The sequence below is a fragment of the Megalobrama amblycephala genome, linkage group LG7, assembly GCF_018812025.1.
Source record: "Megalobrama amblycephala isolate DHTTF-2021 linkage group LG7, ASM1881202v1, whole genome shotgun sequence".
NCBI classification, from domain to species: Eukaryota; Metazoa; Chordata; class Actinopteri; order Cypriniformes; family Xenocyprididae; genus Megalobrama; species Megalobrama amblycephala.
In genome coordinates, this window is record NC_063050.1 from 10,959,230 (window position 1) to 10,973,411 (window position 14,182).

Genomic DNA, 14,182 nt, shown 5'->3' on the forward strand with positions numbered 1-14,182 from the left:
CGTGTTGAAGCTCATCAGATCAACAGCAACCAAATGACTGACTGAATTAACTCAAGCACTTTAGCTTCACAGTGAAGGACTTTCTGTGGTTAACACTGTTTATTAATGACCAGTGCTGGAAATATCAGTGTCCCTCCCTAAACATGAGAACAACATCACTGAACTAAACTATTTAAAGAAAAATAATGATGTAATCTTTTGTCTGTCGCCCCCTACTGGACATCTCTTATTACTGTGTCACGTGATATAATGCTTCACACAGCAGTGATGCCCATTACAGACAAGCAGGACATCAGATAGATGATTTACTTACTAAAGTGCAGAACTTAGACACATTTTTTCTTAAAGATGTTTTTTTATTTTTTTCATTCACTGAAGCACAGAGGAATTTTAATGACTTAACAGATGTCTGAAGAGGCTGAGAGCATAAACTCCTCTCATTTCAAAACTGACCAATCAGAATTGATATTCAAATAATGCAACATGTCCTTGGAAACTGTGCTCTGCATTTCACCCATCAAAGTGCACTCACACAGCAGTGAGTATTGAACACACACCCAGCGCAGTGGGCAGCCGTTTTTGCTGCAGAGCCCAGGGAGTGATTGGGGGTTCGGTGTCTTGCTCAAGGGCACCTCAGCTGTGCGTAATGAGAGTGGGAAAGAGCGCTATTCATTTAGCTACTCCCCCACCTACATTGCCTGCCAATACTGAGACTCGAACCCGCAACCTTCTGGTTACAAGTCAGACTCTCTAATTATTAGGCCACAACTGCCCACTAAAGTGGGAAATACAAGAGAAAACCTTCAAATAATGCTGTAAAGAGCTGCTATTAAAGCGAACAGACTAAAGAATTGTAATACAAACATATTAAGGACTTTGAAAACAGTACAGGATCTAACAACACATGAAGATGAAAAATTGTGATTACAGGTGAGGCTCATCAAGGTTGATGTCAGTAGCAGGAGATGGTGACCTCTGGTGGTAGTTTGAGGGATTGAACAACCACATATGAGACGATCACAAATAAAACTGTTCATTTAAAGGGACAGTTACAATTTCTTATGGAAGCATATTTGTAGCAATATTCAATTTAAAATGTAATATGCAAAATAGCAATGCATTTTTCATACCATATGTGCAACCTTTAGAGCAAAATGATAATTCAAATTCAATAATATGATTTGCATTTGCTATTTCCTACACTAGTTTTAACGCATAATTCAAACATATAATTTAACGCTTTATAAGTTGCAAAATTAGAATGAAAATGCATTACAGAAATGGTTATATATGTTTAACATGTAGCAAAATTCAAAATGTTATTTTTATTAATTGCCTTTACACTCACAGTTAAGACACTTGCGATTGCAATTTCAATAAATGTCCCGCAATGAATGTAGCAAAATTCAATGTGGATTTAAAAAATGCATTCCAAGCCAATCACGTCCCCGCTCCGCCCTGTCAATCACTGTGTCAAGGCGGGGCCAGGTGTTGGAAGCATGGTGACAACAGAGATATAAAGAGTGAGGCATTTACAGGCAGATGAAGCTGAGCAGGAACAGAGAAATGACAATGTTCCTGAAGATTATGCACATCTGTCAGTGACAGAACCAGTACGTTACTAGAACCATAGATATTTATGGTTAGGGCGTCTCGCAGAGAACATCAACTGATAACATTTTCTACTGGCTTTTCTTCTAATATTAAAAAGGCAAGAGTCAAGAGCCCAACTAAAGCCACCTCCATTATGGTGACTTTAAATGAAACTATTAGTTTCATTAAAACATAAATGACAGAAATAGAGTCAGTCTGGTCAGTAATAAGTGAAGCTGGTAATGCTGTTTGTGGTGTTTTTTAATCCTCCTCTGTTGAGATCTTGAGAGATTGAATGTCTTCTTTTATCTTCAGTTGATTTCATCAAAGGCTGTGACTGAAGTCATGCATTTCTCTTTCCTTCACTGATTCTGCTTGTTAACAGCAGGTGTTCATAACTAATGCTCAATCATCACTTAATTATCTCATTAACTTTCAGTGCTGCTTCAATGGTACTTTAACTCTGTAGTGTGTACACACGAACACTTGGCAGTGTGAATTTAACATGGGCGTTTTGCTGTGTACAATTCCATAAATCTTACCTGTTTCATTTATGTATGACATACAAATATGAACTTCTGAGTTTTGTGGGTCGTCATTGTGCTGGAGAGTAGAGCCTGTGTTTCAGTCAATGATGAGCTGAGAAACACTGATGTTATGCTGCATGTTGCTTTATTTAAAGGCAGTAACTGTTGCTGATGCAGTGACAATTTCTTAACTAATTTTAATTGCACAGCTAGCAGTTATCTGCAAGAGATTTAAGCTGTTGTGATGTTTCAAGTTTTGATGATTTTCTTTAATTTGGTAATTTTTACTTTAGTAATATTCTTTTTAGTGGACTTAAAGGTGCTCTAAGTGATCCTGGGTGGAGTAACTTCCTGTTGACGTTCAAAGTGTTGTCAAACAAAACAGAGGCTAGCTAGACCCTCCCTCCTCCTCCTCCTCCTCCTCCTCCTCCTCCTCCTCCTTGAATCTACAACTCAACAGTTTAAGAAACATCAGGGAATGTGGAAAATAGAAACATCTCAGTGAATGACACTCACGTCAGGTTTGAGTTTGATGCAAGTCATGTTCTGATCCTTATGTTCCTAAAAATAAAAGACGAATCAGTCTACAGAATATTATTAACAGCTTCAACAACATAAGGACAGATTCCTTGAGCGCAGCCAAAGACTATAGAATAACACAAGACATGTCACTCATATTGTTTTGAATGGGAGAAAGTGTAACGCGCAATATGGCGGAATAAGTCCCGCCTTCTAAATAAGAGCCAATCGCCGACTGGTAAAGTCATCGCGTCACTGCAGCGGCCGTTAGAATCACCGGTTTCTATAGAAACAGTCAGACGCGCGCCTCCGAAGAGACGCGCATTTAGGTTTGTGCATGCGCATTAGCTTGATTCAGCCTGAAAAATACAGTTTTTTGTCATGATTCGAGCATTTAGAAATTACATTTATGAGCCGGTTGTTGTTAGATTTCACTGGTGATTTCAAATATGAAATTCGTAAGGTTGGCGAACAGATTTGGAGAATTTGATGTTTCCCCATTCAAAGAGATAGGAGCTGCAGGATGCCCAGGATGCCCGAGAGGCATTTCAAAGATGGCCGCCGAGTGAAATGACTTGTCTTAAAGGGACTTTGGCACAGCTGATGGCACTTAAAGTGACGCTTGAGCGATCAAAAACATTCCAAAAAAAAAAAAAAAAAAAAAAACGTTTTCCTATGATTCCTCCGTCCTCATTTTCTTTACTTGCATCCTTTTCTTGCATTTTATCTGCAGCCACATCCTTGATGAACAAACACTTTATGCTCTGCATCTGTTTATAGCACACTATCCTGTTGACACACACACACACGCACGTTGGGTTTTCATGTTTTATGGGGACTTTGCATAGACGATATGATTTTTATACTGTACAAACTATGGTCTAAGGTCTTTATTATAACTGTATATATTTTAATCGCTAACCTTAAACTTACCCATCACAGAAAACTTTTCACATTTGTATATTTTTTTTAAAAAACATTACTTAGTATGATTTATAAGCTGTTTTCCAAAAAATGTCCCCAAAAAATGTTTCCACACGCACACACACTCTCACACACTCACTCCTGATGTCTTTTCCTGTATATCAGGGCTTTTCCTGCAGAGTTTACTTTCAGAAATTTGATCATGAGAAACTTTCTCAGTACTCAGCAGTTTAAAAGTTGTTGACAAATTATGAAGAATTCTTGACGAATAAAAAGAATGTACAATGAATGTTTATTTTTTTATTTTGTTAAAGTATGTATATATATATATATATATATATATATATATATATATAGTTAGTTAGTTTATAATATGAATCACTTTTTTGTAATTAACTGCGATTAAATAGTTTTTCATATTTTTATATTGTAATAATTTCACAGTTTCTCTCTAAATGAATGTAGTAACAACTTTAAGACACTATATTTTAAAGTGAACTTAAAACAATCTTCACATAAACAAATTATAATAAATAAATGTGGCCTTCCCAGATAGCAAACAATGACCGAAATAATGTTAAATCAATGTTAATGTGTCATCGTTAACCGCATTGAATCAATATCACTTTTGCACCCTCAATTAAAGGTGCTCTAAGCGATGTCAGGCGTTTTTAGGCCAAAACATTTTTTGTCACATACAGCAAGCATCTCCTCACTATCCGCTAGCTGCCTGTCCCCTGAACACACTGTAATAAACGCGGTCTCTGTAGTTGCCACAAGCTCGAAAAACGGCAACAAAAACAAACTGGTGCAGCCTGGACCACTTAACATAATAAACATGCTCCAGCCAATAACCGACAAGAATGATTTTAAATGCGCGTTCACGTTGTGGTGATCCATTTGTTCTCTACATAAATATTATCATTCTGGAGTGGTTTCGTATTACTATATGATCCTGTGATTCATTTTTAAAGCTATTTATTATAATTCAATGAAGTGTTTTTGTACATTTCCACGTCTCATTGTTTGATGATTGTGGGAAGAAAATCAAACTTGTGTGCCCTTAGTTGATATTTCCCCGGCTGATTAAGGTTGGGGTGGCGTAGTCGCTACTTTGTATATATCTGGATACGAGAGTGCCCTCTTTGTGCCACATTTACAATATCTTGCAAGGCTTAATGTACAAAAACTCACTCAAGTTTAGTCAAAGCCCAAAATATACAGGCTATTTTACCCGGGACTATTTTGTGTGGAATAGTGATCAATTTCTTCTGCTGTGTTTATTTTGATCTAAAACACATTTCCTTTCATCAGATGGATTTGATACCAGAAACATAAGTGAGAGGACCTATTTTTTAATTTTTTTTTAAATCATTTTATTACCACTCAGTTTTAAGGGACAGTACCATTTCCCTTTCCGCTTTTAAACTTTTTGCACATTATTTGAAAGATCGTTTGTCATCAACCACTAGAGGTCCTACCATTGTAACCAGCAGACACAGAGACATTACTGCATGAGGTTAATAATCAGGTTTATTGAAGCATTGGCCTTAGTTATAAAAAACATACAAGGTAAAACATGAAGAGGAAACTCTTCATAAAATACACAATACAACATAATACATTTAAAAAATTATGCATTTCAATATTGATAAGCAGTACAGATATAACTGGATTGTTTTCTTTGGCTTATGTTTTGTAAAAACATCCTTTATTATTTAATAAATGTAATATTGTTATGCAAAGAGTTATAAACTGCATATTCTTATTTCCATAAATGTATAACTGACATTCTTTGGCTTAACTTCAGATGAGAGTGTCATGACGCAAACAACATTGTTAAGAGATTGTGATTTTTTTTCTCTCTCTGAAGTTAATGCCCAAAACTGAAGACCAAAAATACTGACATATAACAAATAATATAGACCAAAACATATAATACACCAAAGTCTATATTAAAATATTATATTCAAACTTAAAAAGAAACCATTAACACACACACACACATTAAATACAGAAGAAACAAACAAAGAGTCAAAGAGAACAAATGAGTCTTAATGTGGGTGTTGAACCTGTGTGTATTGGTTGTGGTTTGAACAGATGGGTAAATTATTGCACAACTATCCAATCCTCCATTTCCCAGCAGATTGATGTCTGAACACAGGCTTCATGACGGTCTTTCACTCATTTGACGCTGCTGTAGATCACTGATGCGTCTTCCACAGTTTCAACAGCTGATTGCCTAAAAACAGAAAAAAAAGAAACACAACAATGTTACAGGCGATATGAAGTTGTTTGTTTCTCACCTCACAGCAGCATTGGACTGATGAACTCTTATATTGTCGTACTGGTTTTCATTCTCCTCTTCTCTCTTCGTCTCTTTCTTTCTGTGATGTTGGACAGTTGCGTACTGGATCTCCTCAGTCTCTCTGGATTCAGGAGTTTTTCCTCTGAATCTCTTTGGTTTCACACTGGCATAGAGAGAGTCATTGGCTGAATCCGGTTCAGAAAGAGGCTCGTCATGGACTGAAACTCTCTGTGACGCAAGAAAATAAGTAATTATTAATTAAAAAAATGTAAATCAGTTTGATCTGAAGTCTAGATTCTCAGTCTACAGCAGTTTGTCTCAAACTTTTCAGATCAGGCGCCACATCAGATCAATATTTTTTAAATATTGATCTGATGTGTGAAATATTTGCCTCTTTGTCGCCATCTCTGTTTTAAATCTGCAATTGCAGTCATATGCAGATCAGTGAAATATTTAAAAAATATTGATCTGATGTGGCGCCTGATCTGAAAAGTTTGAGACAAACTGCTGTAGACTGAGAATCTAGACTTCAGATCAAACTGATTTACACTTGATTGTAGGAGAAGAAAAGGACAGAAGAGTGTTTTAAGTGAAACATTCACACTGACAGTTTGAGAATCACTGATCTAAAGAAAGAGAAATATTAGTTAATGAACATTTGTTTCTGGATTGTGTTAATAAAGACTTTGATAATGTTAGTTTCCCATCAGTCTGTACAGTTACAGTCTGAAACACAGATAACAGCTTATCGATTGATTTTCTGCTTCTGTAAAGTCGTGTGTCTGAATGATTTACCTGTTTCACTGTGAGATCTTCAGTTTTATCACTCCTTCGTTTCTTTCTGTTATAATGACAGACATTAACAGCTTATGGACAAATGTATTACATTAAAAATATCCACATCGAACCAAAATGTTTTTTATTTATTTTTTTTATTTTTTTATCAAGCTCACATTATAAACAGGATGATGATGATGATGATGAAGATGAAGAATAATCCTCCAGATGTCGCTGCGATCACAATCACATTCCTACCAGCACCATGATGAACTGAAAGAGGAAGATCATCATGATTAACTCTCCAAACTGATGAATGATGTGAAGATACAGGAGTGTGTTAATAAAAGCTTCACCTGTGACAGTTACAGCGTCTGATCTCTGAGATCCATGTTGATTGTGAGCCTGACAGTAGAAGCGTCCACTCTGTAGTGCACTGAAACTCTGTCCAGATCCAACAGCTGAGCTTTCATTCTCCTTAAACCAGCTGAAGTTCAGAGCAGGAGGGTTTGAATCACTGCTGCAGATCAGAGTCACTGAATCTCCTGCCCAAATCTGACCAGACTGAATGATGGAGACTGAGACGTTCCTGGGAGGATCTGAAAAGGACATAAGTTAAATCTTTAAATCATGTCATTCAAACACAATCTCCAGTTTTTAAAAGAACAAATGAATCTGTACTCACACGTGACATTGAGCTGAACAGCAGGAGAGCTGTGATTGTGTCCGTGTACAGCACAGCTATATCTGCCTGCATCCTCTCTTCTGACTGACTTGAAGTTGAGTTTGTTACTCTCATTTAATATCTTCTGTGAGTTTCTGTACCAGATGAATGTTGCTCTGTCAGTCAGAGTGCAGCTGCTTTTACATGTCAGACGGACTGAATCTCCCTCTGTCACTCTCTCAGGAGACTCCACCTGAAGATCTGAACACAACACACACATTATATCTAGTGCTGCTGTCATACACTGATTATTATTCAACATAATGCACACAAGAAGAGAGAAACCTCATGAAAGTCACCTGTGACAGTGAGATTCACTCCTGGTGTACCAATCCATTTACCTTCTGTTATATTAGTGGTGAATCTGAAATAGTATTCGTGTGAATCCTTCAGTGTCACATGACTCAGTCTGATGGTGCAGTTCTGCTGTTTATCTCCCAGATACTGAAGCCTCTTACTGTATTCAGTGTCATTAGACAGATCTGGAAACTCTTCTGTTTTATTTTTATCTTTTGTTTTTGTCCAGAACACTTTCATGATCTGATGTCCAGTAGGGTATGTATAAGTGCAGTTCATTATCACTGATGAGTTCTTTAGTGCACAGATGTGTGAAGGACTGTAACTCACACCCCAATCAGCACTAGAAACACCTGAAACACAGAATTCATCAAGATGAAAGTGTTTTATCAGTTACAATGGACCATGAAAACAGCCTTAGCGCTGTTTTATTGACATTATAGTAGCCTTAGAATACCACTGCATGAAATTATGTCCTGCTTTAATATTTTAATGTTTTCAGTTTTTTTGTTTTGTTTTGTTTTTTGTGACTTTAGTAGCTTGTTTTATGATGTTCAGAGTTGATCTGAATATTTTTTTTATTTTGAACTTTTGCTATAAATTATCAATTAGCGTCACACACCTGTAGGTAATGGATATGTGCGTTGGAGAGAAGACCATTGAAGTCAAAATTCAGAAAAAACAAAACAAAAAGAATCCCGCACACCATCAACTTACAAAATCGTAATATATATATATATATATATATATATATATATATATATATATATATATATATATTAGCAAAGAAGATCATGAAGATCATGTGTTTTTTTCAAAACTTTTGCTATAACAAATGTGCTTCAGAAACACACAGTTACAGCAGCCGGAGAAACATTAAAGCTGTTGTCCATAAGATTTGCCTCTTTGTCGCCATCTCTGTTTTAAATCTGCAATTGCAGTCATATGCAGAATTATTATCTTTATTTTGGTTGTGCATTGGCACGGCTCCTCAGTGCAGATGAATCTAATCTGGTGTCAGTCACCACATCAGTGGATCCTGTACTTCAGAATCACAGACAGTAGACTTGAAGTATGACCAAAGTAGGATTTTTCAGCGGAAAATGTCATCTGAACAAGTAAGTAACATTTCTGCCACTTCTGACCAACTGAGGGGAAAAGCATTAGGCCTACAATAAATCGTGCTGCCAATGATTAAATCTAACGATCACGTCAAACCGTGCAAATTATTATTACTGTAATACTTTGTTCTCAAATTGTTAATGCTAACATCAGCATTGCATGACTGTGTATTTAGTGTGAATTAGCATTACCTGTAGATTTCAATGTCTGTAGCCACTCCGCAAGTCTTTTGCTTTTGACTACGGGTGAATCTCCAGTTGTCATTTGGACCTTTCTGGATTATAATCCACCATCAAAATGATAAGTTTAATTATTGGAGCTGCTGTGAGAAAAGGCTATAAATTATCCGCTATCAGCAGCATCCTATATAGTCTAGCTGGGACTCCTTTCTTTCTGTTTACAGACGTGACGTAAAGACGCAAAGACGCAAAAACAGCTGCATGCTTGAATTTCCTGCAGAAATCCACCAGTATCGATTTATTACAAAACATTATTACAGGCTTACCGTTGTGAATCTGGCTAAGGTAAGTAGATAGTTTTGAACACTGGCTGGCAAAAATTGGCTTTGGATAATTTTTAACCAAATAAACCCAACCCAACTAAAGCAAGCTCTTACCTCCATAACAGTGACTTCAAACTTCATTATTTTCAATAAAACAGCACTAAGGCTTCCTGGAGGTTAAGTGAAGGCTGCTCATGCAGGGCCACCGCTAAAGGGCCAACGTTTTGCCAATGAGCAAATTCTCAGGGGTCCTGCGCTGACAGTCCTAAGTGGAGTCCAGTGCGGGCTTTTTTGCAGGGATAACACCAATGTTATCATCTCTACACTGGTTACCTGTTCTGTATCAATTATAAAGTATTGCTACTGACCTATAATAAGGCCCTAAACGGTTTAGCTCATGTGTATTTAACCGTTCTTCTATCGCCCTACAATCCTTCACGCTCTTTAAGATCACAAAACTCTGACCCTCTGGTTGTTTCTTGGATATCTAAGTCCACTAAAGGAGGGAGAGCGTTTTCACATTTGGCTCCTAAACTCTCTGAAATAAGCTTCCTGATAATGTTCAGGGCTCAGACTCGCTCACCCAGTTTACATTCACATAATGAATGTCATGTTTATAACATCCCTGTCAACAATTTGATCTCACAGTGATCTCAGCATGAGTTCCCAGGATAGTCGTGATGTGGTCCCAATGAGATAAATCTGTAACCTTACTGTCCCAGAAATTTCAACAAAATATCAATGGAAATGGCATTGAATCAATGTTACAATGTGATGTTGGTTCAACATCATTCTCTTTCAGAAAATGAAACACAACTACAACTGACTTAAAGCCACACAGCTTGAAATCAACTGAAGATATAAGAAGACAATAAATATCTCAAGATCTCAGCAGAAGTTCTTTTTGAAAATTAACAGGTTTAGATGTTGATGTTTTATTGAAAATGTTTGTTCACCATTTTGGTGATCAGTGGTTCCTTTAGTTGGGCAGTTTGACTCTTGGCTTTTCATGTGAGTTTGTGGTCTTTGTAACGGTTTACCAAAACACATCATTTGTTGCAAAGAAACCAGAAACAAAGATGATCAGGTGATATAGTTTTCATCATCATAAAGCAAAGTCATTTACTAACTGTTTTCCTGAGCAAAAGTGTGTATTTGTTTTTAATAGGTTATATTCACCAACAATACTTTCTTGCAACAGATCAGACATTCTGAATCTTGACTTCTAAAGTGCAAATTTCTAAAAACATTTGACACACACAGACATCAAGAATCAGCATATGAATCTCAACAATGGTGACAATCAAAAGCTTCATGCCGCAATGCATGCTGGGAGTAATGAGTTGTATACTATGGTGGCTCCCAGCATGCATTGCGGCATGAAGCTTTTGATTGTCACTATTGTTGAGATTCATATGCTGATTCTTGATGTCTCTTTTTGTCTGAGTGACACAGTTGTTCAAATTGTTTTTTTATCTTGTCATGCATTTAAAATCTTATTAAAATGTGAATTTTTAAAATGTTACTTTTATGCCTATGTTTTATGCATGTCAGTCAGCTCTGAGATCTTCTATGCAAACAAAGTCCTTTGACACATAAACCTCTACAATATCTCCACACGATCTTCTGAGAAAACAAAAATGATGATCTGATGATACACTGATGTGTGTCCAATCAAATGCTCTGATGAGTGAGAAAGTCCCTCCCCTAAACCACCTGACACTGACTAGACAGTACAAAATTACTAATTCATGTTTAAGACTGATATAACGAAAAACTATTGGACATTTATAAAATGAACAAGCCCACTGACACGCCTCACCGAACTTCCGGTTTCAAAAGGAAATACATCAATATACCACAGAAAACTGCTCATTAATCATAATTATATGATCCAAACAGGCCACAAACTTCAGAACAAAATGAAAGACTCTTTATATCTAAATTACACAGTGCCTCAAAAGTTGAAATGAAACAGAGACTCACTGTGAATCATGAGCAGAAAGATCAGAGGAAGAGCAGGAGCCATTCTGACCAACATCAGCATCAAATATATCTATAATACAGCATAAATCATCACTCATATACTCATAAACAGTGTCTGTTCATCACTCTAAACAGCTCTTAGTGTTAGTAAGATCTTTGCTCATCTGAAGATTATTAATGCTCAACATCAGTGTGTGTAAATGAACTGATCATTAGATGTTCAGAAGATATTTCTCATGTCAGGAATCATGTGTTATATGAGCTTCATCTATAGAAATAATCATCAGTTTTTATTGAAGTATGAATGTGTTTGTCTTACCGTGTTGAAGCTCATCAGATCAACAGCAACCAAATGACTGACTGTTTTAACACAAGCACTTCAGCTTTAAACTGACAGACTGTGGTTAACACTGTTTTTACACACAGTCACGGTAATATCATTGTTCCTCTCTCAACAAGAGAACATCACTGAACAACTAAAGAAAATTAATGATATCTTCTTTAAGTTATTTAAATATATTTAGAGAAGAGGATTATGTAAACAGACATTCTGCTGAATATTTCACTTTTATTATGAAGATTAGTTGATGCTTTTGCCTTTAGAAAAAAAGTAAATTGTTGTCCACTTTTATCTATCGCCCCCTACTGGACATATTTGATCATTGTGTCACGTGTACATCAGTTACTGTCCATTAGAGGCAACCAGGTGATCAGAGGAGTTACTTACTAATGTGCATAACTTAAGACACATATTTTGTAAAAAAATGTATTTTATTTGACTTTTCTTTCATTCTTTAAAGCCCAGAAGAATTTTAATCCAGCATTCCAAAACTGACCAATCAGAATTGATATTAAAAACATCATTCATTCCATATAAATTGTGGCCTGAAGGGAAAAAAAAACCTAAACAAAACCAAACAAAAAACCAAACAAAAAAACATTAATGATGTAAACAGCTGCTATTAAAGCGAACAGGGACTGAAGAAACCAGAGACGCAGGAATGGTTCACAATTATAAACATATAACTACTGACTCAAAAAATGTTGATCGTATTATCATAAAATATTGGCATCTTATGGCGTAGTGAGATTTTTTTTTCTCAGTAGCATGCATGAGGGAAAAATCTTTTGTTTCTTTGTTATATTATATTCTTCTGAGCTCAAAAACAAGCATCACTAACCACATGGTTTCACATTGTAAAAACCTGAATTGAAGGAGAAGCAAAAGAAAAATTGAAAATGAATAATGTGTGTGTGTGAGTGAAATATTTTCCAAACATGTGAGAATATAAATACATTTCTCCAAATATGTGCATGTTTGGACTAAGAGCCCTACCGGATATAGTGCATGTATGTGAACAAATAAACTGGAGCAGAGGTGAATGAATAAATGTACGTGTTTTTATTCTATTCAATATATATATATATATATATATATATATAAATACAGATTGATTATTTTGCACTCCTGATACTCAGTTTGTCCAGATCAGGTAAGAGTGTGATGTTTTAATCTGCAGTGGATGTTGAACAACAATAATCTGGGGTCATCTGCGATCTTTGTAAGGGTTACTGTTTTAATTGAAGTCATGTAATATTTATTTATTGAATCAAATCATGAAAGAAAGCCTTAAAAACAGTGATGCTTTCCTTCAGTGAGTCTGTTTGTTAATATCAGGTGTCTTCACAAATCAATCATCACTTAACCACTTAATTATCTCATTAACTTTAACACTGCTTCTTAAACATGGACTCAAACTCTGAGCATAAGTCATTTTACTCTGGGGTTTTTGCTGTGCAGTGAGTCTGAAGGCCTTGGTTAGCTGTTAATGTGTTTAACTGAAGTGAAACGGTGCAGGATCAGGTTTGGGCAACCCTAATCTGGACAAACAATAAAGCCGGGTTCAAAATTATGTGATTGTGGCCACAATTTGGTCATCTGAGACAAATTTTTTGAATCCTAAAAGATTGCTCTGACCCTAGGCCAAAGTCTTTGCTAGTTTGACAAGTTCACAAACAGCCGATTAATGACTGTTGCGATAAATTATGGCCTCCTATGAAATTCTGAGGTTTGAGGTGCAGTCCTGCAGTGAGTTTTCTTTTTTAAAGAAATGCCATAATAAAAATTAATGCTAGAGATTGTTTTTTGTTTGCTAGCCACCATTTCCATAAATGCAGCTCACAGTCACTGAACGTGTCACAGATTGATGAAAAACTCCAGTTGAGTCTTCTTGCTTGTTTAATACATCATGACTGGCAGCTGAGATCCTACAGTGTAACAGGCTTACAGTGTTTGTACAGTCTCACAAGCAACAACCGGTGAAAAATCACACGGTGTGAACCTGCTTTGAGATAAAAAAAGATAACATTATAAATTTTTCACAGAATACATAACAATCAAACTAGTATTGAAGGCAGTTTAATTGATTAAATTGAGAAGACGTGCAGGTGGCTTACCCTTACGAAAAACTCCCACATGGAAAGAACCTATATGTGGATATATGCGCATATATGAAACCTATATGCAGTGTATATGTACATATATGCTGCATATATGCACATATATGATAATATATATGCTGCATATATACTGCACATATGCTATATATATGCTGCATATATGCGTATATATACTGCATATATGTGTATATATGCCACATATAGGCAAAATTGAGGTGCATATATGTGCATATACAGGAAATATAGGTCTCCTGTATTGCTTCTTCATATCCATATATATGCCCTATACATACAAGATATGTCTTCTATATAGCTAATGGCAGGATCTGGTCATTTTGTAGCTCATATCTCATTTTTGACTGTCATACATGATGCCTAGCTCATATTTTCTATTATCAAGGCAAAAACTAAGAATTAACGAAAAAAATTATGCAAGAACTTAT

The 14,182-nt window shown here is 36.0% G+C and overlaps 1 protein-coding gene across 2 annotated transcripts in view; it reads right to left on the reverse strand.

Annotated features, from left to right (window-relative positions):
* The window catches only part of LOC125271207 (B-cell receptor CD22-like), a 29,568-nt gene that overhangs the window by 4,160 nt on the left and 11,226 nt on the right, over nucleotides 1-14,182 (reverse strand). Inside the window, exon 1 of one of the 2 annotated variants that reach the window (XM_048195212.1) lies at nucleotides 1-30. The exons of the other annotated variant lie outside the window; for it this stretch is intronic. Within the exon in view, the coding sequence (XP_048051169.1) occupies nucleotides 1-15 (15 nt within the window). The 5' untranslated portion in view covers nucleotides 16-30. Of the gene's footprint in view, nucleotides 31-14,182 lie in introns of those variants that run through there. 2 annotated transcript variants of the gene reach the window in all.